General features: G+C 38.0%; 3 protein-coding genes across 3 annotated transcripts; 1 reads left to right on the top strand and 2 right to left on the bottom strand.

The window, feature by feature from the left end:
• Nucleotides 1-654: 654 nt before the first annotated feature.
• Nucleotides 655-4981, bottom strand: eif3ja (eukaryotic translation initiation factor 3, subunit Ja). Its single transcript, XM_056740483.1, has 8 exons — nucleotides 4837-4981; nucleotides 4606-4694; nucleotides 4162-4216; nucleotides 3979-4073; nucleotides 3727-3838; nucleotides 3473-3637; nucleotides 3295-3368; nucleotides 655-1832 (listed from the first exon to the last, which is right to left on the bottom strand). The coding sequence occupies exons 1-8, from the start codon at nucleotides 4856-4858 to the stop codon at nucleotides 1701-1703; spliced, it is 744 nt and encodes a 247-aa protein (XP_056596461.1). The 5' UTR covers nucleotides 4859-4981; the 3' UTR covers nucleotides 655-1700.
• Nucleotides 4982-5627: 646 nt separating this feature from the next.
• On the top strand, nucleotides 5628-16823 carry apba2a (amyloid beta (A4) precursor protein-binding, family A, member 2a). Its single transcript, XM_056740481.1, is given in 13 exon segments — nucleotides 5628-5791; nucleotides 9734-10282; nucleotides 10284-11186; nucleotides 11951-12010; nucleotides 12165-12204; nucleotides 12280-12425; nucleotides 12607-12693; nucleotides 13096-13278; nucleotides 13956-14135; nucleotides 14214-14426; nucleotides 14523-14642; nucleotides 14920-15060; nucleotides 15683-16823. Coding segments are annotated over 12 exon segments (2664 nt in total). The 5' UTR covers nucleotides 5628-5791; nucleotides 9734-9763; the 3' UTR covers nucleotides 15755-16823.
• A 576-nt stretch (nucleotides 16824-17399) lies between these two features.
• duox2 (dual oxidase 2) lies at nucleotides 17400-20820 on the bottom strand. The gene is made up of 6 exons (XM_056740700.1): nucleotides 20674-20820; nucleotides 20327-20384; nucleotides 19503-19637; nucleotides 18608-18815; nucleotides 18309-18523; nucleotides 17400-17650 (listed from the first exon to the last, which is right to left on the bottom strand). The coding sequence occupies exons 1-6, from the start codon at nucleotides 20818-20820 to the stop codon at nucleotides 17400-17402; spliced, it is 1014 nt and encodes a 337-aa protein (XP_056596678.1).
• Nucleotides 20821-21235: the final 415 nt, after the last annotated feature.

Raw genomic sequence — 21235 nt, 5'->3', positions numbered from 1 at the left:
ATGCAATTTAGTGACCTCTGTTGGTTAAAGTGTGTTTTTCCTGGGACTCCACTCCATATGAAGAATGACCCAATTCATTGCAATAAACTATGATTTTGAAGATTAAGCTTGTTTTCCAGTTTCTTTGCACTTTTTTTGTATTTTATTTTATTAAGGGATGAGTAGTTTATCAAGGCAAGTTGCAAGAGCTGCAGAGGTTGAGTATCAGCTCGACAACCAAGAGTCTGATCCTCAGGCTGAATCCCAGCTGTCACCCGTCCCAGATTCATGTTCTCTGGGACACTAGAGGACGAATCTAGAGGGAAGTCTGCTTTCATTAACACATTGCCATGTTGAAAATCTGCATTCCTTTAATCATTTATGACTCATATACTGGTATCTTGTGTCAAAAAAAAAACGTTTAAGTTTACATGGTAAGTTTCATCTAATTTTGATCAAAGGGGTCAACCAGAAATTTTTAATGATCAGTTATTTAAACTGCCAGACAAAGGCTGCAGTTCCTTATTTTGTCCACTAGAAGGTAGGATAGAAAATAACAGGATAAGAAACATTTTAAGTCTAACACTGTTTAAATACACAGAAATTAATTTACGGAATCAGTTACATTTAGATGTGCAGATATGTTGAACAACAATGCAAAAAAAAACAGAACAATTCAAGGATTTTAAGCAACTTTTATTAAATTAGATCTTTATAAAACGGTGCAGAGTCCTATTATCAGCTTTGCACAAGTCTCTTTGAAGCACGTCAATCACACTGTATCTTGCGGAGAAAATTGAGAGCCAAACGATTCGTGACCCAACATCAGTCCCTTATATATCAATAGATAATCTCAAACCCTGTCTGAGATCGCATCAATTCTTTGCTGGCATGAATGAGGTCAATTGAGTAACTGCATAATGTGTTGCATTGACTTTGTAAATATTTGTGTATTCTTATCTTCAAAATGTACCTTTAAAACCAGCTCTTAATGAGTGAGCCGCACAATGCAGTTTCATACTTTTGGTCTTTTACTTCATATGGAATGCATCACGAGCTACAAACATTAAAGCGTTATTTTCTCTATTAGACTTTTTTAGGTTTAGATAAAGTACGCTATAATCTAGATTAACGTATCGAAATGAAGGAACCAAAACAGAAAATAAACCATCTAGTGTAGACATGATTCTTAAACCACATGACTTTTTAGATATTACCACTTCGGTTTTTACGGGTTTAGCTAGCTAAGACTACTATGCAAAAGTAAACTTGTTCAAACAAGTCTAACTTCCAAAGGAACGCTGGCTGTCAACTGCAGAATTAATCCAATTATGTTGAGATTCATATCGACATGTTCTGAAATTTGCATAGAATGCCGTTTATTTAATTAGCAGTTACCGAACAATAACACTTTGTTCATATTCATCTGGATTGTGAAATCTATACTGCTAGTTCACACATTGTCAGTGTTCACTTTTAAAGGAGTTGCATCATCGGTTTCATTATTCCGACAAACGCTGACCGACGAAAAACCAGAAAAAGTAGAGCACTTATTTAATTCTCTGTATAAACGTCTTTGAAGGGATATTGTGCATGTCATGGGATGAAGTTCAGAGTTGTCTAGCATGATTCTGGTAACGGCCTGACTGCAGGGATAAGGTCATGCTGTTAAGGTATATGGTTCAGCAAACGGCAAAAGTGATAAATCGGTTAAGCCGTGGTCACATGAAATCCTCATAGTCTTGTGCATAACCGCCATCAAACTCGCCGTAATCTGCAAGGTCATCTTTCAATTTTGCTTTAAATCCTCCTGCTGGTACAACTCCCTTCTTTTTCTTTTTACCTTTGTTTTGCTGTTGAGTCAAAACAGACACAAATAAACATATATATTTTTGCTTCGTAGATTGACAAAAATTTCACATATGCAAACTTTTTGGTTTGAAATATCTGGCAAAAATTTACAATAAAAACCAATGTAGAATTTTTGGAAATAAATGGGTTGTTGATATGACATGCCATTTTCACTGTCCCACAAGATAAAAAGCATTATTAGTATTGTCATCATTTAAAATGCAGTAAATGTTAAAGCGTATCTTTATCTTACATGGACCTGTTCTTATAAAACTGCGTTGTTATTGACTTTTTATTTTGAGCCAAATCTCAAAATGGTCCTTTGGTGTGACTGTCTCAAGCATGGTTCAGTAAATTAAAACTTTAAAATGTTAATAAATATATCAGGTATAACTTTACAGGTTTCTATTTTCATCCATATAATTCTAAAACCGTAGGAACTTGACACATTTTGTCACTGAAAACCATGTCCTCTTGGTGACACCAGATCCTGATTTTAAATCGGGCAAATCCACAAACATAAAAAGACCCCATTTAAGATCATGTTGCTGGAGCCCCTGTGAAGCACATGACGTGTTTACATGTTAAGTTTTTATCTCAAAATTGTTCAGATATTTACTTGTTTGGAACCACTTTAAAAGTGTTAAGTTATGTAGTCCTTTGGTGTGACGCCCTTAAATTATATTTTTTATAAAAAAAAGAAGCAGCAAGGTCATTAGCTGAGACAAAAGACTGAGACGTCCTTGGGTGTGACGGATAATGTTCACCGGTGTGATAATTGCTGGCACACAAGAGGACAAGGCCTTTTTAATAACAAGATTTCTGATGTTTTGTAAATGTAATGTAAGTGTCATGGAAATAAAGAAAAATGTGATACTACTTTGGTTTTGATACAGAAAGAATTAAGGGAAAAAATTAATGCAAGAGAGAGAACGCGGATCTATGAAAATGAATGATTCACACAGAACGAAGAAAATCAAAAAAAATGACACAGAAAGCAAATAGACTCAAAATGATTTCTTATAAAGAGCAACCACATTTACATTTAATTGTAATACCTCTCGCTTTCTCATTGAATGTAAAAACTACCATTTCTGAACAGTTTGGGTTTTGCAGAAGGTGAGTTATAGTCAATATCAAGATCACTCATCTTAAATAAGTATAATTTTCAGTTGTTTCAAAAGGATGACAGGAAATTTCGTCTCATTTTAGTTGAAAACAAACAAGTGCTCATGATGAATTTAGGTCTCTCGCATGATATTTGTATATTTTACTAAGATTTTTTCTTAATTCTTGACATGTCACACCAGAGGACATTTTAGTAACAGTGAAAGAGTTGACTTAGAGACATCTTATAAGTTCTGAAACTTGTAAAATATAAATATGTGTATTTTTTTTTTAAGAAATTGTGTTTTACAATTATTTTACTGCATACTCGTCAACCACCCAAATAAAGTTACATACCTTTTCTTGCTTCTGCTTTTCACTTAGTAACACTGTGATCGAGTTGTTAATTTTCTTCAAGTCATCAATTTCCACTGAAAGACAATGACAATAATTCACGTCAGAAGGCAAAGATTAATATGCTAATTACTCTAAAGAACTGTTAACATAACTACAGTTTACAATAAAGCAAACTTACATGAAATACACAGGTCCCTAAACAGTGATTCTAAAAAGCTGGAATAGTGTACAGACTTCTCATACGGAGAGATTTTTTCTTTAAGCAACCTCTCAAACTCTGTAAAGTCTTCTTTTGACGAGGGGCTCATTGCATCAATTCCTGTAACATTATTTGATACAACACCTAAAAACACAAAACAACAAATACTGATGTTATAACCACAACAAACAACATTTTTCATCCTCATGCAGTTATAGGAAGATGACACTCACCAAAAGCCTCTTTTGCTAGTTCTAAATCTGAATCCTCTTGTAGTTTTTTCACTCTGAGTTTCTCTGCCAGCTCCTCTTCTGGTGTCAGTTCATTGGTTATCGTCTCCTCTAACTTTTTAAAACCAAAGTCATCATTAGTCACTGTAATTCCCATTTTAATAGGAGAGTTTGATCAAAAATAGCATTGCTTCTGCAATGTATGAATGCAAATAATAACAAAATGTGTTGTGCTGCTGTGTTGTCTGAACTTACTTGTTGCTGTTTCAGCTCCTCTTGTTTTTTCCTTTGTAAACTTTCCTTCTCTTTTATTTTGTCACTAAGCTTCTTCTTTTCTGTACGCTTTGTCTCTGTATGTGGAAGAACGCACAGTTAAACCCCCAAGCCAAACTACAGTGAAACCACACAGGTGACAGAAGTAATGTAGAAATTCTGCACCTGTCGTCTTTTCCTCCACCTTTTCCCCGTCTTCTTCTTCATCATCCCAGTTATCCTAGATGGAGTACACCAAACATAAGCAAGAATACAACATTGATCTAATGACATTTAGATTTTGTTACATCTCGAAAATGCACCAATACACTAGGCCCCGTTATATACCTTTAAAAGTTCATTCAATATTGATCTTTGGCACACGTTTTATTTCTGTATCAATGATGATTATTATGAAGTTATGACTTTAAGAGCGTGTGCGCCCTCTTATGTTAATAACAGACTGGCCATGTATTTAGATTACCCACCATGCTGACAGACAGAGTTAGCAAGAACAGTTAGCCGCAGTTAGCCGACAGCAACTTAGTGACAATGAAAACGTGTTTCGTTATTTAAGCACCAAACACATGTATTGTTATGTAAACAACAAACATGCCGTCCGTTACTAACTTTCACGTCGTCTTCTTCATCTTCGCCCTCCCATTTGTCATGAACTGCCGCCTTTTTAATTGGCTCGTCGGGCTCGAAACTCTCAGCATCTGGACATGTAGCAGTGAATTTTGTTCCGTTAAAATATAAAAGGAATTCTTATGAGGATATTGTTTTTTAAACAAAACCTATTTATGTGTCATTCGTTTTTGAGAAATGAAGGATAACGTTAAAATTGAGAGAAATTCTCACCCCACGAATCGATGTCCGCCATGATTTGTGAGTCGCTGAAGGGAATGGGAGCATGAAGCTGAACGCACTACAGGAAGAGTTGTGTTGGTTTCAAAATAAAAGTCCTGAATAGCGCTGCTCACAGGCTGTGTTCGCTTAGACAAAATAATTGAACACCGTTAGAGATAATATCCTGAAGAAGTGTTTTTGTTTAAAACTCGATTATAATGCAAATCGTCTATCATTAGAAAGATAACATGATGAGCAAAACTGTTTAGAGATTTAACGCTGATCTCAATGTATTCCCCCATGGATTGATTAAAAGTGCGTAAATATTTCAAATGTCCCATCTAACACATCACATCTGGAGGAAAAAACATTTAAAAACCAAAAACAAATATTTTTTGATAGATTTTAACATTTGTAGTATATTTATATAATATAAACAATTTTTTCCAACCTTACATTAACATTAAAATAATACAATATAGTTTACTGATTCATTTATGGAAGCAGAACGTGTGCTGATTAGGTCATGTGACCATTCATCAATTAAAAAGAAGTTAAATATTATTTATTGTTTACAGTTATAAAGTGCTATGTGTAAATACATATATATGGTTGTGTGATGACACACCACGTAAAGTCTGATTCTGTTTTAAATTTAGTGTATTTTCCTTGTTTTATTTCCTCCAGTAATGTAGTTATTTTCAGAGGAAAGTAATCTAATAATAAAGAAAAATATTTTTTATTCTTATTTTGATGTTTTGTTCTGTGTCTTTAAATAACTCATAAAGCGAGTGTGTGTGTCTTGTCCCGGGATGCTGAGGGTGTCGGTGTGTGTGTGTGTATTTAGCTATCCACGTTCCCGAGCATCTGTGCTTCATGAAAGATATGGGATGACATTTTCTTCATTAATGTCGTAGCAATACGACGACAAATCCTTATTCGACTGATCAACACCAAACTGGCTCCGGTAAGAAATATGTTTTCATATATTAGGTGCATAACCTCGACACCCTCAATTTGCATTTCATGATAAGATATACAATACATAAACACTCATCGTGCATTTGTTATTTAAGGACAGGTTTAGGGGCACGCGCATGCATGCACGAGATGTTTCATTGACGATGAAACGACGATCTCACGCGGCACATTCTCTAGGTAACGTAACGTAACTGTTATATTAGCCATTTAAGCTAGCCCAGTATAAACAAGAGTGTTATGTTGACGCTTTATTTGACAAGACTTGCATTTGGGAAACATTTGGGGTCGATTGGTGTTGCAGTAATTCAGTCTCGAGATCGTCGTGACGTCAGAACCGCTGGATATGACGCTAAAGGAGGTTCATTAAGAAACTTTTCTTTACCTTTACAAGTCATAATTGATAAAAGGGACCAGCTGTAAACACTCATTTACACGAACCTTAACTAAAGTGTTTTCTGGTATTGTGGGCCAAACAAGTGTCCCGACAAGCATTTACATTTAGATGAGACAGCAATTCCCTGCAGGTGCAAAGGATGAACTTGATTCGGATTGGATTTTAGTCCATTATCTAATAGAATTTACTTGATGTTACGTTTGGGCAGATCATCAAATGAAATGAATCTTTAAAGGACTCAAAGTTGATTTTTAAAGGCGTGAAAAAGTCTTGGGAATCTTAATAAAAGCTCACTTATTCATGTTCTTATAAGAAGGCTCTAAATTACAGGCAAAATGAACGAATCAGATCCTTGCAAATTCATTGTGGTAGCTGAAGAAAAAGAGCATTAGAGAAGACAGGTTTATCGGGCGGTCAGATGGTGTGCGCTGATCCGATGGCGACACTAATGTCTTCGATAGCATGGCTTCGACCAAGAGCAAATTTCAGCTTAGGTTTGCTATTTTTCCCTAAAGCCTGAGCCAAATCCTCTTCAGGATATCTAAAGTTGCAAACAAGGTGTGAGGTATAAGGAATAAGAATTCAATTTAAAGGTATACTCCACCTGAAAATGAAAATCTGTCATCATTTACTCATTCATACAGGTTTGTCTGGAACAATCTGAGGGTGTTTTCTTTCTGCTGAATACAAAGGAAGATTTTCGGAAGAATGTCAGTAACTAAGCAGATCTCGTCCCCGTGCAATAGTAGGAAAAATAAATACTATGGGAGACAATGGGGGATGAGATTTGGTTTGGTTACTGACATTCTTCCAAATATCTTCCTTTGTGTTTAGCAAAACAAAGTAACTTATAGAGGTTTGGAACAATCTGGGGGCGAGTAAATGATGACAGAATTTTCATTTTTTTGGTGAACTATCCCTTTAAACTTTGCAACTTTAAGTGTTTGGGTTTGTTGCACGATCACCCCTAGATCGTGACCGAGACTTTGGGATACACAGTAATCTCTGGTTTGATGACCGAAGAGAAACAGTGGGTCTATATTCAGTTAAAAGGTCTGATAAATAAGAGGGAGCCAGACCATTTAATTCTTTAAAAGCTTGTAAAATAATTTTAAAATCAGTTCTAAAGCGCCTAAGCAAACAGTTTAGGATGCGTAGAACTGGATGCAGTGACATTTTTTGGTTCTTGTTAAGAGTCTGGCTGCTGAATTTTGAAGTAATTGTAAACGGCTAATTGACCAATCCCGTAATACAGTAGTTGAAGTAGTCCAATCTAGATGCTATAAATGCGTGGATGACTTTTTCAAACATTTTCCTGGATAAGTAAGGCTTTGCTTAAAGCAAGAATTCGAAGCTGAAAATAACAGGAATTTACCACCATGTTAGTTTCTTTGTCGAATTTTAGATATTTAACGCAGGGTTTTTCCATGAGGTCAAATTACCTGGGTTGAGTCCGGTCGACCAAACACTATAATTTCATTTTTTCTTCATTAAAATTTAAGAAGTTTCGAGATAACTAGGCTTTAATATCCGACACGCAAGACATAAGTGTATTCAAATCATTCAAGATATGCTTTCGGGGTAGATAGATTTTGGTTTAGTCAGCATAACAGTGGAACGACAGACTAACGTATTTCCTTAAAGTAGAGCCCAGGTGGAGCACATATAGGGAAAAAAGGATGGGTGCCAGAATGGATCCCTGGGGAACACCGCAAGATAAGGAGGCCACCTCAGAGGCAGAATCTCCTATTTTAACTTTAAAACAGCGATTTGTGAAATATGATTTGAACCAGTCTAATGCAGACCCGTTATCACTACACAGTGCTCCAGGCGTGATAGCAAAATTGTGTGGTCAAAAGTGTCAAAAGCAGCAGTCAGGTCGAGTAACAACAATACAGAGAGATCCCCAGAGTCACCATTTAATAAGAGGTCATTTTAAACCTTTAATAGAGAAGTTTTGGTCGAATGATATTTTCTAAAACCTGATCGAAAAACCTCAATAATCTTGGTATTATCTAAAAAAGAGTATGGTTCCAAAATGAGATAACTCCTTTTTTTATTATGTTATCATGTTTTATTGTGTATTATTGTGTTAGTTAGCTGTATTTTTTCTTAGTTCTTATGGCTCAAATCAAAACAAACTAACTGCAGTTTGATTGATATTCATTGGAATGCACAATAAAAACAGGAGCAATCTCATTTATGAACCACACTCTTCAAATATTATTCAAGTTTATTTTCAGTGTAATGTATGAATTCAAACTTCAAAACTTTTAGGCCATTTGTGTTTTGTACAGTGACATACAATAGTCGCATAATAATCAAAACCAGGAAGTTTTATCTAAGGGAATTCTACCTTCCACAAGGGAATTTGATGCCTATCAACAAGAGAGAGATCCCTGTAGTGAGATATCAGCATGTTTCCTGCTGATGCGCATTGCTGAACTGCACAGTTCTGTCCTCTTGATGCTCGGATGTAGTTGTGTTTTCCACAGAGGTTTTAACACATCTCAGGGTGAACGATGTCAAGGTGTAGGTAAACCTTTGGCTTGCAGTCAGGATAGTGTGGATAGTTGGTCACTTACTTTCTCCACAACTTAGGTCATAATAGGCGAGATGCAATTATGATCTTAAGAACTCTTGAGAAGTCCATTGTAAATGGCTATAATTGGGTGAGTCATACAAATCTTGGTTTCAATATGTATAACATTCATTTCAAAACTTTGCTGAAAGTTTAACACAATAAGATTTTTTTTAGAAAAAAAATCTCTTGCCGTAACCATTTAAAACAGGGCTACTCAAAGTCTGGTCTCCGGTCCGGATCCGGACCCGGAGGGAATTAAATCCAGACCCGCTTGTTTGACTTGTGGCGCCACTACGCTCAGACCAATCGACGCATGACATCACATGACCGCGAGAGAGAGAGACGAGACCCGCCTGCTCTGTATGCTTTTGAATGGTTTAGGCAGCTGATTGAGAACAGACAGTGCCATTTTCACATAAGGCTGCTCTGTATTTTGCACCATTTTATTTTTGGCCTATACCTCTTGGTATGTTTTGCCACTTTTAGATGTGTTGTAAATGTATTTTAAATGCAAAATACTCTTTATTGTTTTCAAAAAAGGAATGTTAATTCATTATAAAAAGTTATAAGGATGTGTATTAAAAACTAATTTTGAAACAACCAATTGTCCGGACCTTTGACATTCTCGTTAATTCAGATTTGGACCTTTGAAAGTAGACTTTGAGAATCCCTGGTGTACAGGAAGTTGAGTTGGGGTCACAAAAGTGTGCATACGCAGAAACGATTGTCTATGTTGTTAAGATGAAACCATCTTTATTACCATTCTACCATTTATAATTAAATGACCATCAGTGTTTTGTTTTTCATTCAGACTTTCATTATTACAGTTCGACTTATTCCACTGCAGTACCTTATAAAGTTACCCACCACTAGGGATTTAGAAACTCCGTTTTCTCTCGTTTGTTGTGAAAATGCTCATTTTGTACTCATTTGTACAAACTTTGTTTCAGGGCTGACAGAATCTCGCTCGTGTGGGTTGAATGAAGCCTGTTATGGCTCTCCGGAGAAAGCAGGAGAACAAAGCTTTCATTTCAGAGCTCAACCCATCAGCATCCAGCCTTGTGTCTGAAAAACCTGAAAAAATCTCTGGGGATGGAGACGATCCAAATCTTGAGAAGCCTGGCCGCAGCAAGCATGACATCCAGCCGTCTTCGCCCATGCGGGCCAGATCCAGTCTAACCGATGGATCTGAGGATGAATCAAGCCCTCCTCAACCTGACAGCATGGATGAAGACTCGCTGTCCGAATATGAGAACATAGCATCTGGGGAAGAGGAAGGGGAAGAGCATGACTACGAGGAAGATCTCCAAACCGAAGCGGATAGGATGACCTACTATGTCCACTGCTGCCCTGAGGATGAAAGTTACATGGAAGGAATGGACTGCCATGAAGGGCCGGATGGTGCTGAGGGTCCCGGCACATCCCGGGACCTCGGAGTAAACTCCAAGCCGGAGGCTTGGGGGCCCTCGGAAGGTTTCTACGAGGTCGTTCAGAAAGACAGCAACAACGTTGGTTTACAAACGTCCTGAGCCTATCACGGAGACCACTTTTGTGCAAGCTCCTATGGCTGAGGATGAGGAGGACGACGAGGAGACGGAGGAAGAGTTGGAGGATAGCGAGGAAGAAGACGACGGGTATTTCTTCTACAAGGATGCAGAGGAGAACAACAATGGGATCCGTCATAAAGGTGATGATGGCTTCGCAATTCGTACCCAAGATTTCAATCGTGGGCAAGGGAGGAACCAGGACAACCCTAAACATTCAAAAGACGTCACTCCGGGGTCAAGTTACACTCATAGGGGAAGAATCGGAAAGGATAGTCCAAAAGATCGTGATGTCCCAGGAGTCAAAGGAGGCAGAGATGACCCCGGCCAAAGCTCCAGATATCAAGGACAGAAGACGGAGAGAGAACACAAAAGAGACCAGGATGCCGGTGGGGTCACCGCAAAAGCCAAACAAGCAGATCCCGAGGACAGCGTGGTTTGGAAAAAAAGACATTCATTAAAAAACTCCAGAGAGGACAATAGGGACAGAGAGGAGATCTATTCACAACAACAAAGAAAAAGTCCCGGAGACAGCAAAAACAGACCTGCGTGTAGTCACAAACCAAAGGGTGCGAATGGAAAGCAAAGCTTTGATGTTGATGAAGAACAGCTGGAGAAGCAAGTGAAAGCCAAATCGAAGGTTGTGCCACAGAACTCAGGGAGAGACAAAGGTGGATGTCAACACACAAATGATGAGAGAGGGACTCCTGATGGTTCCAGGACCTCTGAATCTTCATCATGCAGGAGAAACAGCCAACCAAGAGTCTGTGAGACCACGTCTGTTCAGTCCAGAGATAAACAAATGCAGAAAGACTTGGCCAAACCCACTGAAGAGAAGTCAAGGGTTAGTCAGGAACAGGTAAGAGTGAAGGTCACATGTTAGGGTCCTCATGATTTTTTCTATTAAATAGTAAAAAATAGAAACTAAGGGAATTACGTTGTGACTAAAAACTACAAATAAATCAAACGATGTTACTGTTTATTTTATCATCTTTGGTGTGGTCACTTGTTCCCTAAAATTTATACAAATGTACTCATTTTATCAGGCATCTTCCGGACCGAGGTATCTCTGAGATACTGTCTTTTTATAACACTAACACAGAATAAACCAAAAAATGAAAAAGATAGAAAACGAACGGCTTGAAAAACAGATATGAAGGAGTTCCCAACTTTTTTGGACTCTAATTGGCTGGTTGTGCTATATCCAGTCCAACTTCAAAACAGATTTTTTTTACGTAAAGCTATAGTTTTCTCAAATAAAAAATATATATTTTGGTCGATAAAATAAAATCAAACATTTAAAATATTTATTTAAGCCTTTATAGCCAAATTTTTTTTATGGGTTTTTGGTAAATCGCCTGTGGTTGACAAGACTTTTTAATAAAGTCGCCGAAGCACAACAGTGAAATATGTCGGAGCACCAACCACAAGGCTATCCTCTCCAACTAAGATTTTAATTTGAATGACGTTTTATTAGACATGTAAACACTGTGAGTCAAATTTGAACCTGTATATTGTATATCATGGCTTTGATATGAAGTTAACACTCTTCAGCTGACATTTGTCAACCCAATTGTACCCATAAAATCTGTTTATCGTTTATCATTTTGATGTCCTGGACAGGTTTGTCAGAGTAGTCCGAATGACCGAAGAACAGAAACACCAGCTGGACAAAACAGAGAGGTAAACGAGAAACCAGTTAGATGCTCAAGCAAACAGTTAGGTGCTAAACAATAACAGCATTCTGCAATCTGAAGAAAGCATTTGATTCAGTTGTCTCAGAATATATCACATGCATGATGTCACTTCTTTACCTTATATATATTTTGCTTTTCAGCCACCCCAGAAAAATCCTTCTTTCCCGAGCTTTGTTGATAGTAAGTTTTGTAATGAGACAAAGTTTTTTATTGTTTTTACCCTACTAAATATTTATCCTTTGCGTTTCTCATCAGTCCCTGGTCCATGTGAGCCAGAGGATCTGGTCAACGGAATCATCTTTGCAGCAAACTACCTCGGCTCTACCCAGGTGCTGTCCGACAGGAACCCGTCCAAAAGCATCCGCATGAAACAAGCGCAGGAAGCTCTTGACTGTGTTAAGGTATTATGAAAGATCATCTTTAGTAACAATTGTTCTTCCTTTGGTGAAACTCTCACAAATATACATTCAAATGTGCTTTATGGTGAAGATACTGTTGATATACCATTGAAAACGGATGATGGTTGTGAGTTCCATGTCTGTCCACTAGATGATGCTGTTATCGTTGTGTTATGACTTTCAGTCTGTAGAGGGTGATGCTCACAGCTTGACAGAGATCGACTTGTTCATATCGACCAAAGCAATCAAGGTGCTCAATGCTGATACACAGGTGGGTGACATTTCATGGAACGATTGTAATACAAATCTCCCAGTCTGGTGACTCTGCTTTACTGGTTTTAGATCAGGAAACCAGCTAAACATCAGACCAACCTAACGCTACTTAAACCAGCTATACAATACAGTTCCATACTATATATATATACAACAACACGGTTGGTGTACTGGTTAGTGCTCATGTTAAGTCATGGGGTTGCATGTGGTCGAATTTGGCCTTTATTTTTTCTTTCCCTGTACTGTCCTACTAAAAGACAAACGTCATAAATATAAAATCAAATAATTTCATTAATGTTATAAAGAAAAACGTTCAATCAAATTTACAGTAAAAACATGCTGCTGGATTGATTCATACACACTGTTGTTTTTTTGACTGATCTCACATCCCTGTTGACAGGAAACGATGATGGACAACGCCCTCCGCACCATCTCGTATATCGCAGACATCGGTAACGTGGTGGTCCTTATGGCCCGCAGGCGTCTGTCAAACTCGTCTTCTCTTGACTGCACTGATTCGGGCCTCGCCGGAGAGAACCGGAAGCAGTACCGCATGATCTGCTACGTCTTTGAGTCTGAAGATGTGAGCTAATGAAATGAATTCCGTGTCACATTTCTTGTACAATAGGCTGAAGATCAAGTCTGTAACCTTTACATTTATTCATAGCTGATGCTTTTATCCAAAGAGACTTAGACATGAAGAAACCACTCAAACCCTTGTGTTGTTGCAAATCTGTACAAATGTCTTTTTTTTCTGATGAACACAGAGAAACATATTTCAAAAAATGCTTGTAACCAAATAGTTCTTGGCCACCATTGAATTCCATAGTAGGAAAAATTGCTTTTTATATGTCTTTGTTCTATTGAACACAAAATAAGATATTTTGAAGAATGAAGGACAGCACACAGTTCTGTGGCATGTTTGACTACCATTGTCAACTACTATGGTAGTCAATGGTGGCCAAGAACTGTTCAGTTACAAGCATTCTTCTGAATATCTTTCTCTCTGTTCATCAGAACAAAGAAATGTATACAGATTTGGACCAACTCCAAAGATTCCAAGATTTCTACCAAATTCAGCAGGTCTACATTCTGCTCATACCTCATCTACCCATGCTTTGTATTTGTTCACGTAACTGCCCGTGCTTTCACTTGTCCGCTCTCTCGATTTGAGTCAAGCACTCTCTCACTCTGCGATGTCGTCACGTTGTCAAGTAGCCTCCTCTCGAGCGGTTCACCTCCCATCCTCCTCCTCCACAGGCCCAGCTTATCGCACAGTCCATTGGTCAGGCGTTCAGCATGGCCTACCAAGAGTTCCTCCGGGCCAATGGGATCAACCCCAAGGACCTGAGCCAGAAAGACTACAGCGACATCCTGAACTCACAGGAGATGTATAATGACGACCTCATCCATTTCTCCAATTCTGAAAACTGTAAAGAGGTAAAGCAGAAGAACACCTTTGCTGTAGCAATTGAACTGTTTGTTTGGGTGTCAAGGCTCATTTGATGCTCATCTCAGATTCAGCTTGAAAAGCAGAAGGGAGAGATTCTGGGGGTGGTGATCGTGGAATCGGGTTGGGGCTCCATCCTCCCTACCGTCATCCTGGCCTGCATGCTGAACAACGGTCCAGCCACCCGCTCGGGCAAACTCAATGTGGGCGATCAGATCATGGCCGTCAATGACACCAGCCTCGTGGGCCTGCCCCTTTCTACCTGTCAAGGCATCATTAAGGTTTTGACTTATTTGGATTAGACTCTCGGCACAAGATTTCAACAATATGTATTTTTATGTATATGTCTGTGTCTGTGTGATTGTTGGGCATTTTAGGGTCTCAAGAATCACACCCAGGTCAAACTGAGTGTGGTCAGTTGCCCACCTGTAACCACTGTCATCATAAAGAGACCAGATTTACAGTACCAGCTCGGCTTCAGCGTGCAGAACGGCATAGTAAGTCAATAAACTAAAGAAAATATCAATCATATTAAAGCCGCTAAGAGTCTTTTCTGGGTGACCCTAATGGTGTCAAACCTGCAATTGTGCTATAAAGCCACCTGCAATTTTATGTTTTAAACTGAGTTGGCACTAAAAAGACAAAATGTACAGATTTCAGCTAGAATGAAGTAATTATCATTACCGTAACTCATCCATCGCTGGTCTCAATTTTTGTTGCTATATAATGCTGTATTCGCAAGATTCGACGGTCATCCTGTTGTTGATTTCACAGATCTGCAGTCTGATGCGTGGAGGTATTGCAGAACGGGGAGGGGTGCGTGTCGGCCATAGAATCATTGAGATAAACGGACAGAGTGTGGTCGCCATGGCGCATGAGAAAATCGTCCACGCCCTGTCGGTATCTGTAGGAGAGGTACGTTAGAGCGTTTAATGAACTCTGGGATGTTAAAAGTAGAGGGGAATTACATTTACGTATGAGCGGTGTGTTTAAAATGTGATGTGTATGTGATTTAACATGCAGTAAAACGTTTAATGAAATAATACAGGACAAATAACAAACCAAGGTAATCCAAACACTGAACGAAAGATACAACAAAGACTTACACCAGACAAAGGAAACACTACGGCGAAATCGCCTATTTCAATACTATACAGTTGCCGAAAAAGAGTATGAGTCATTAATAGTATAGTAATGAATAGTAATGATTTGTGACGGTAATGACATTTTTCACTTGATGTAGAAAAAGCTGGCATGCAGTCTGTCAAATGTACATGTTTTTTTTTTTAGTGAGGGAGTTATGACCGAGGATAAATCTGACCTTTTTACACCCTTTAAAATAGTTCAAAGTATTTTTTTTTTTTTAAGTTCTGTACTTAAAAACAATGTTTTTTTGTTCTTTAGTGCTCGTGTTAAATACAGATTCCCCATAGTGCTTAAGTACAGTAAAGAAGTACTGTAATCTTTATTTAAAGCACAGAGTGAACCTTTTTACAGTCGTACAGCACACTGACTGTTCTTTGTTTTTGCCTCGCAGATTAAAATGAAAACTATGCCCGCTGTCATGTTCAGGCTGCTGACTGGACAGGAAACTCCGGTGTACATCTGATGAACCCAACAATGTGAACATTTTTGCTGTGAAGTTGAACAAGTTTACCGGTTTACAGTTCTTTCTCCCAAAAAATTACTGAAACATATTGAAGAGCAATGACTTGCTTGATATACAGCCGCGATACGTGCATGAACACACACAAACTGAATCACATCATTTCTTGTATCAAAGGCGTGCTGTTCTTTATTACTTGTTTATTTTGAGAATTTAAGAAATTGTTTTTCTGTACCAGAGTAGATGCTTGTTTTATTAGTTTCTACTGTATAAACGTCATGTGGCTTTGGATTAAGCCCAAAATCCTCTTGAACTAAAACAGAATAGAATCTGTTACAGAATATGTGTAAATATTGAAGCAACTGCGCTCGAGATAACAATTACTGTAAGCCACGTATGATCAAATAATGTTGGACATTAGCAATACAAAAACACACTACATTAATTCAAAACACACAATTCCCAAACTCAAAGGTTAGTAAATCGACTTAAGCATGCTAAAATCCAAAGAGAACGGTTCTGTTTGATAAAAAGCATACATTGTATATTAGGTTTTCAACATCTCTGTGATAAATTAGCCTACATGGGTACTGTACACTGTGAATGAACCATTTCTGTAGATATAAGCATGCCTGATTCAAAGACTAAAATATAACTAATGAAATCCTTTCACGTTTATGCATGAGGTTATAGAATGAATGACATAATGAATCAATTCAGACTGAAATGCAAGTGTGATTTTTACGGTTTAATAAGAAAGCAATTAAACACCATTTTTAGCTTTGCTCACATCTTAGTAGTAGGAACATAAGCAATAGCCAGTCACTGGATTTCATAATTGTGTTACTTGGGAAATTCCACATTCCTCAGGTGGCTCACATTAATAATTATTATTATGCAAATATTGAAAACGCAACAAGCCGTTATTGTAATTTCCATTATGGTATCATCACAGTGAATAATAGAAAAAGAAAAGAATGATGACATTGGAGATTGTGTTTTATTGGTTTAATAGAAGTAGTATTATGTACATATTTACAAATCAATACGCAGGAGCAATAAAAACATTTCTGTACAGTAAAGTGTCTATAAGTTATTTTTAGCTGATCCCAGCTATTCAGTCAGCAGGTGTTCAAGTAGTGTGAGCGGGTGAAAAGTTGACGTCCTTTAAAGTCGCTGTAAAGAAAGAGAGAACAAAATAAATTCAATTGAACTTTCAATCAAACAGCATTGACTAGGTGTGCATTGTAAATTATGATGTGAATGAGATTTGCATCATTTAATTCATGTTTCAAAGAATCTTTTCGCGGCTTTATTTCTATTGAGTGATCAGGGGCTCGGCTGTAGCTCTCGAATATATTTATCACTTGGTAATTTGTTGGATGGTTTTCCTAAGTTCAAAACTGGTATCTTGTGGGCCAAATTGGGCGTGTGTACTCAAATGTGACATTTTATCCCAAGTGCATTCAAGATTTTAAAAATACGGCTTTTGAAGGCTTGCTTCTTTCTGAATGTGATGCCCCCGGTCTCTATATGCCTTGAAAAAACAGTGTAAAGATCCTTTAAAGTATGGTTTGGAATCATGGTGCAAAAAATGACAGAATCTTCACATTCCCTTTCATGACATGTAATAGCTCGCAAATACAGATTAAATGGTGTTTCTTCGTGCCATGAAACCCACTGTTATTGTTGCGATCTGCTGAGAGTCCTTGCGTTTTCCTGTCTGTTGGATGTCTTCACAGATCACCCCCTCTAGAAAGCCTTTGTTGAGGTAGCCTCCACCAGTATGACATTCTTCATCCTCACTGTCAACGCCAACACTAAATGCCTCTCTCATCTTCCCAGGAAACAGACATCCCAACAGCACCACCATCAAACCAATCACAGCGCACAACAAACCTGAAATCCAACATAACACAACATTGTTTCTCAACTGCTTCACCAACAAGATTTAACTGTCGACAAGAGACCTCTGGGACCTAAATTGTACACTTTACAATAGAAGTCAAACTCATACATTAATGGTGCAATGTGGGGATTTTAGCAGCATCTACTGGTGAGGTTGTGAATTGCAAACAACGGCTCATTCACTGCTCCCCCCTTCCTTTCAAAGCACTATGATTGCTCTCACAGATCACAGATTTCCTCAAGTTTCACTTCTTTACCGAAGAAGATAACATATTTACGAAATGCGTTCTATAGAGCAGTTTGTCCCTTTAGGGCTACTGTAGAAACAACATGGCGAATGCCATGTAAGGGGACCTGCTATGTATGTAGATAGAAATAGCTCATTCTAAGATAATAAAAAGATAACACTTCATTATGTAAGGTCTTTATACACCTCTGAACACATAGTTATTTATATCATATTGCATTTCTCTCAATAGATCCTTTCTAATATCACACATTGCACCTTTAAAACTGCATATGCATATAATTATGGTAAATTATTATCATCAAAAAAACTTGAAAGAAACAAAGTAATTTTGACCTATTTAATTTGTGGGTATCAAAATCATTTGAATAAGTTGTATGTTTTCTTTTAGGGAGCATTTACCCGTTGCCAACGCTAGCCAAAACGAGTGACTGTAGCTTGCTCTGAATGAATCTGCTCCTATAGTGAAGTCACACGGGGCCGTGTTGTATATCGTTGAGAAGGAAGCCATGGAGAAGAAGATGAAAGCAGCCGTGAGTATCATCATATGCCCGGCGTAGATGATGACAGGCATTGAAAAGAGAATATTGGCCACCAGCCAGCAGAGGAAAGCCGTCCTGTGATAGAAAACATTCATTTTAGATTCTTGGAATAGGAAGTAGTTTCGATTTTGGTTCTGTCCGTGCATCGGTGTGGCTTACCACAGATTGGCTGAAGCAAACCGTCCAGAGTATCTGTATTGGTAGATCAGTCCACATGCACTGTTACGAGTGAATTTCTCTGCAATGTAAAGGATGGGGTTGGGAAGACCCCTCTCCAGTGCATGAGTATACTGGTCATCCATGTCTCCGGACCACCTGAAGATTTCATTGTAGTCTATGGTCTCATTTATCTGTGATATGGGATTTCCTGTTTAGGGATAATATTAGTTAAAATATTAACATATGTGCATATAAAGGAAAGAATTATGTAAACAGCTTGTCATCACACACGCTATATACATAGAATTGAATTTCTGTGAAATTGCTGTAGTTTGCAGTTTAGTTTCATGATCTTAAATCTGAAATTTGGCAGTTTAATTATAAGTTCACAAAAATGTTGCTAAAAAGTCATTGAACAAAATTTTTTATTACTTTAAAAAGTTATTTTTAAGAATATCCTCCAACGTAATGAGAGTGAATGGGGACTGGTGCTGTCAAGCTTCAAAATAACTTTTTATAAAAAAAACGTGTAGAAAAATAAAGGAACTTATCTATCGATTGACTTCAGAAGAATATAAGACACAATCGTATGGTCCTCTTCTTATTATTTTTATTTTAGATGTCTCCAGTCTCCATTCACTTTCATTATAGGAAAATAAATGGTTAAGAAAGATGGAGATGAATCCAGGTTTGGAACAACCCGTGAGTGTGTTCTGGGCATTTCTATTTCCTTTTAATTCAATTCAACATGAAACACAACCGCAACCCATTTTACTTCGCAATCTTATGTGAAACAACAAGAACAAATCTAAGGCTGGACTTTTGTATCCACATAATTGGTCTGGATTGTAATATTTCGTGACAATGATGTAAATACAGTACTGAAGTGACTCACCTCGGAGTGTGATGTTGATTCCATACAGCCCAACATGCAGACCCACCTCAGCTGACACCACTGCATTACTGAAGGATTTGTAGGAGGTGTTGGCCTTCACGCTGGCTTCAGCCCAGTCTCCAGTAAAATTCAGCCCTTGAGTGAACAGAAAGAGTTTACAGCCAGTTACATGAGCTCAGTGGCTCTTATATAATCACATTAAATACCTGGATAGAGTGTACAGACCTATTTGTTCAAGCTGCTACACAACATCTACTACCGAGTTCAGTATAAGGATATATGGTAACCACAGAATTTAGACACCAAATGTCATTGCGTAACAAAATAAAACACAAGCAAAGTTTGACAAATACAGTATGCATTTATTCTGTTTCAACTGACATTATGAATCCGGAGACCTGGTTGTCCAAATGTGTCCAAAAACTTTCTACAGTTACTAGCGTATGGGCAATACTATGCAAATGTCAACCTTAAAATGAAACTATCGGTTTTCACTACTTGGTCAAATATTTGGTGGATTTAAGATTTGGAAGCACTTTATGGTTTTTAAAGCATAGTTTTCCATTATCAGGTAATCGTCACCTCCACAACGCATGATTTTTTCTTCCCTTATGAAATAGAAAACTTGTTCATAGACTGATAATTCTCTGACGTCTCGACTCATTTTTAAAGGTTTAGTCAGATAATTCCATATATTGGTAATAAATACACTCTCTGAGAGTTTATATTTCGGGTTTGGCCTGAAAATGTCACGTCCATAACGCTGGAATTTCCATTCCACACCTGGAAACTAATCCCATGAATGATAATTTAAAGATACTTACCAACTAAAACAATTCCGATAAATAAACTTGTGAATATCCTGAACATCCAGAGCAGTCTCTGCAACAAAAAACAATTTTTCTATTTTCAAGCCACCAAATCTACTTCATATCCAAGGTTTGCAACTGTCCTCAACTTTAACCGAACAGATCAAACCAACCCCCTCCCCGTTACAAATAAAAGACAAATGAATAAAAAAGTGATTTTTACTCCTTAACATATCTGAAGAACCTAACATTAATATATGATATATTTAACAAAAATGGTTTGAGATGTGGAATAAGATGCAACAAAAACACCATTAAAGGACTTCACACAGTTCTAGACAAAGTAAGTGAGCAGCACTCACCGACTTGCCACGTATTCCCGGCAGGATGAGCAGGAAGCTGACAGCCAAAACCGAGAAAACCAGAATCACAACCAGGAGGCTGATGTCGAAGATGAACGAGCTCCTTTGTAGCGGATAAAACGGGTAAATACCATCGTAGAAAGTCATCTTTCTCTGAAGCTGAAAGCAGCACAGTGTTGTCCAGCGGCTCAGTTACCTGCAGATCACAGATAACAGTCCATATCTCAATTCTTCATATTGCTTCTTTTAAACTTCTAAACAAAACTTCTAAAAATCACCCACTATAGGCACAGAAATGTCTCCTTTAAAAAAAACCCGTTATAGCGCAAATAAATAAAGGCTCATGTAAAGCGATCCCGGTGCAGGTGAGCGCACCTGGCTGCGATTGCGCGCGTGAAAGCCGATACGCGGATTGACACTGTAAATCAAAGGACATCGGATCTTCCAAAAAAACGGACTGTTACTTAATAGACCTGAACAAAGCTCCAGCCAACCAAATGCTGCGACGCAACTTACCTGTACGCGTAAACTCGAGCGCCTTGAGGGAAAGGTGCGCCTGGGG

This window comes from Triplophysa dalaica, chromosome 24 (genome assembly GCF_015846415.1).
Source record: "Triplophysa dalaica isolate WHDGS20190420 chromosome 24, ASM1584641v1, whole genome shotgun sequence".
In the NCBI taxonomy this organism is placed as follows: Eukaryota; Metazoa; Chordata; class Actinopteri; order Cypriniformes; family Nemacheilidae; genus Triplophysa; species Triplophysa dalaica.
Note: the sequence above shows the minus strand (reverse complement) of the source record. Positions and strands in the feature narration are given on the sequence as shown.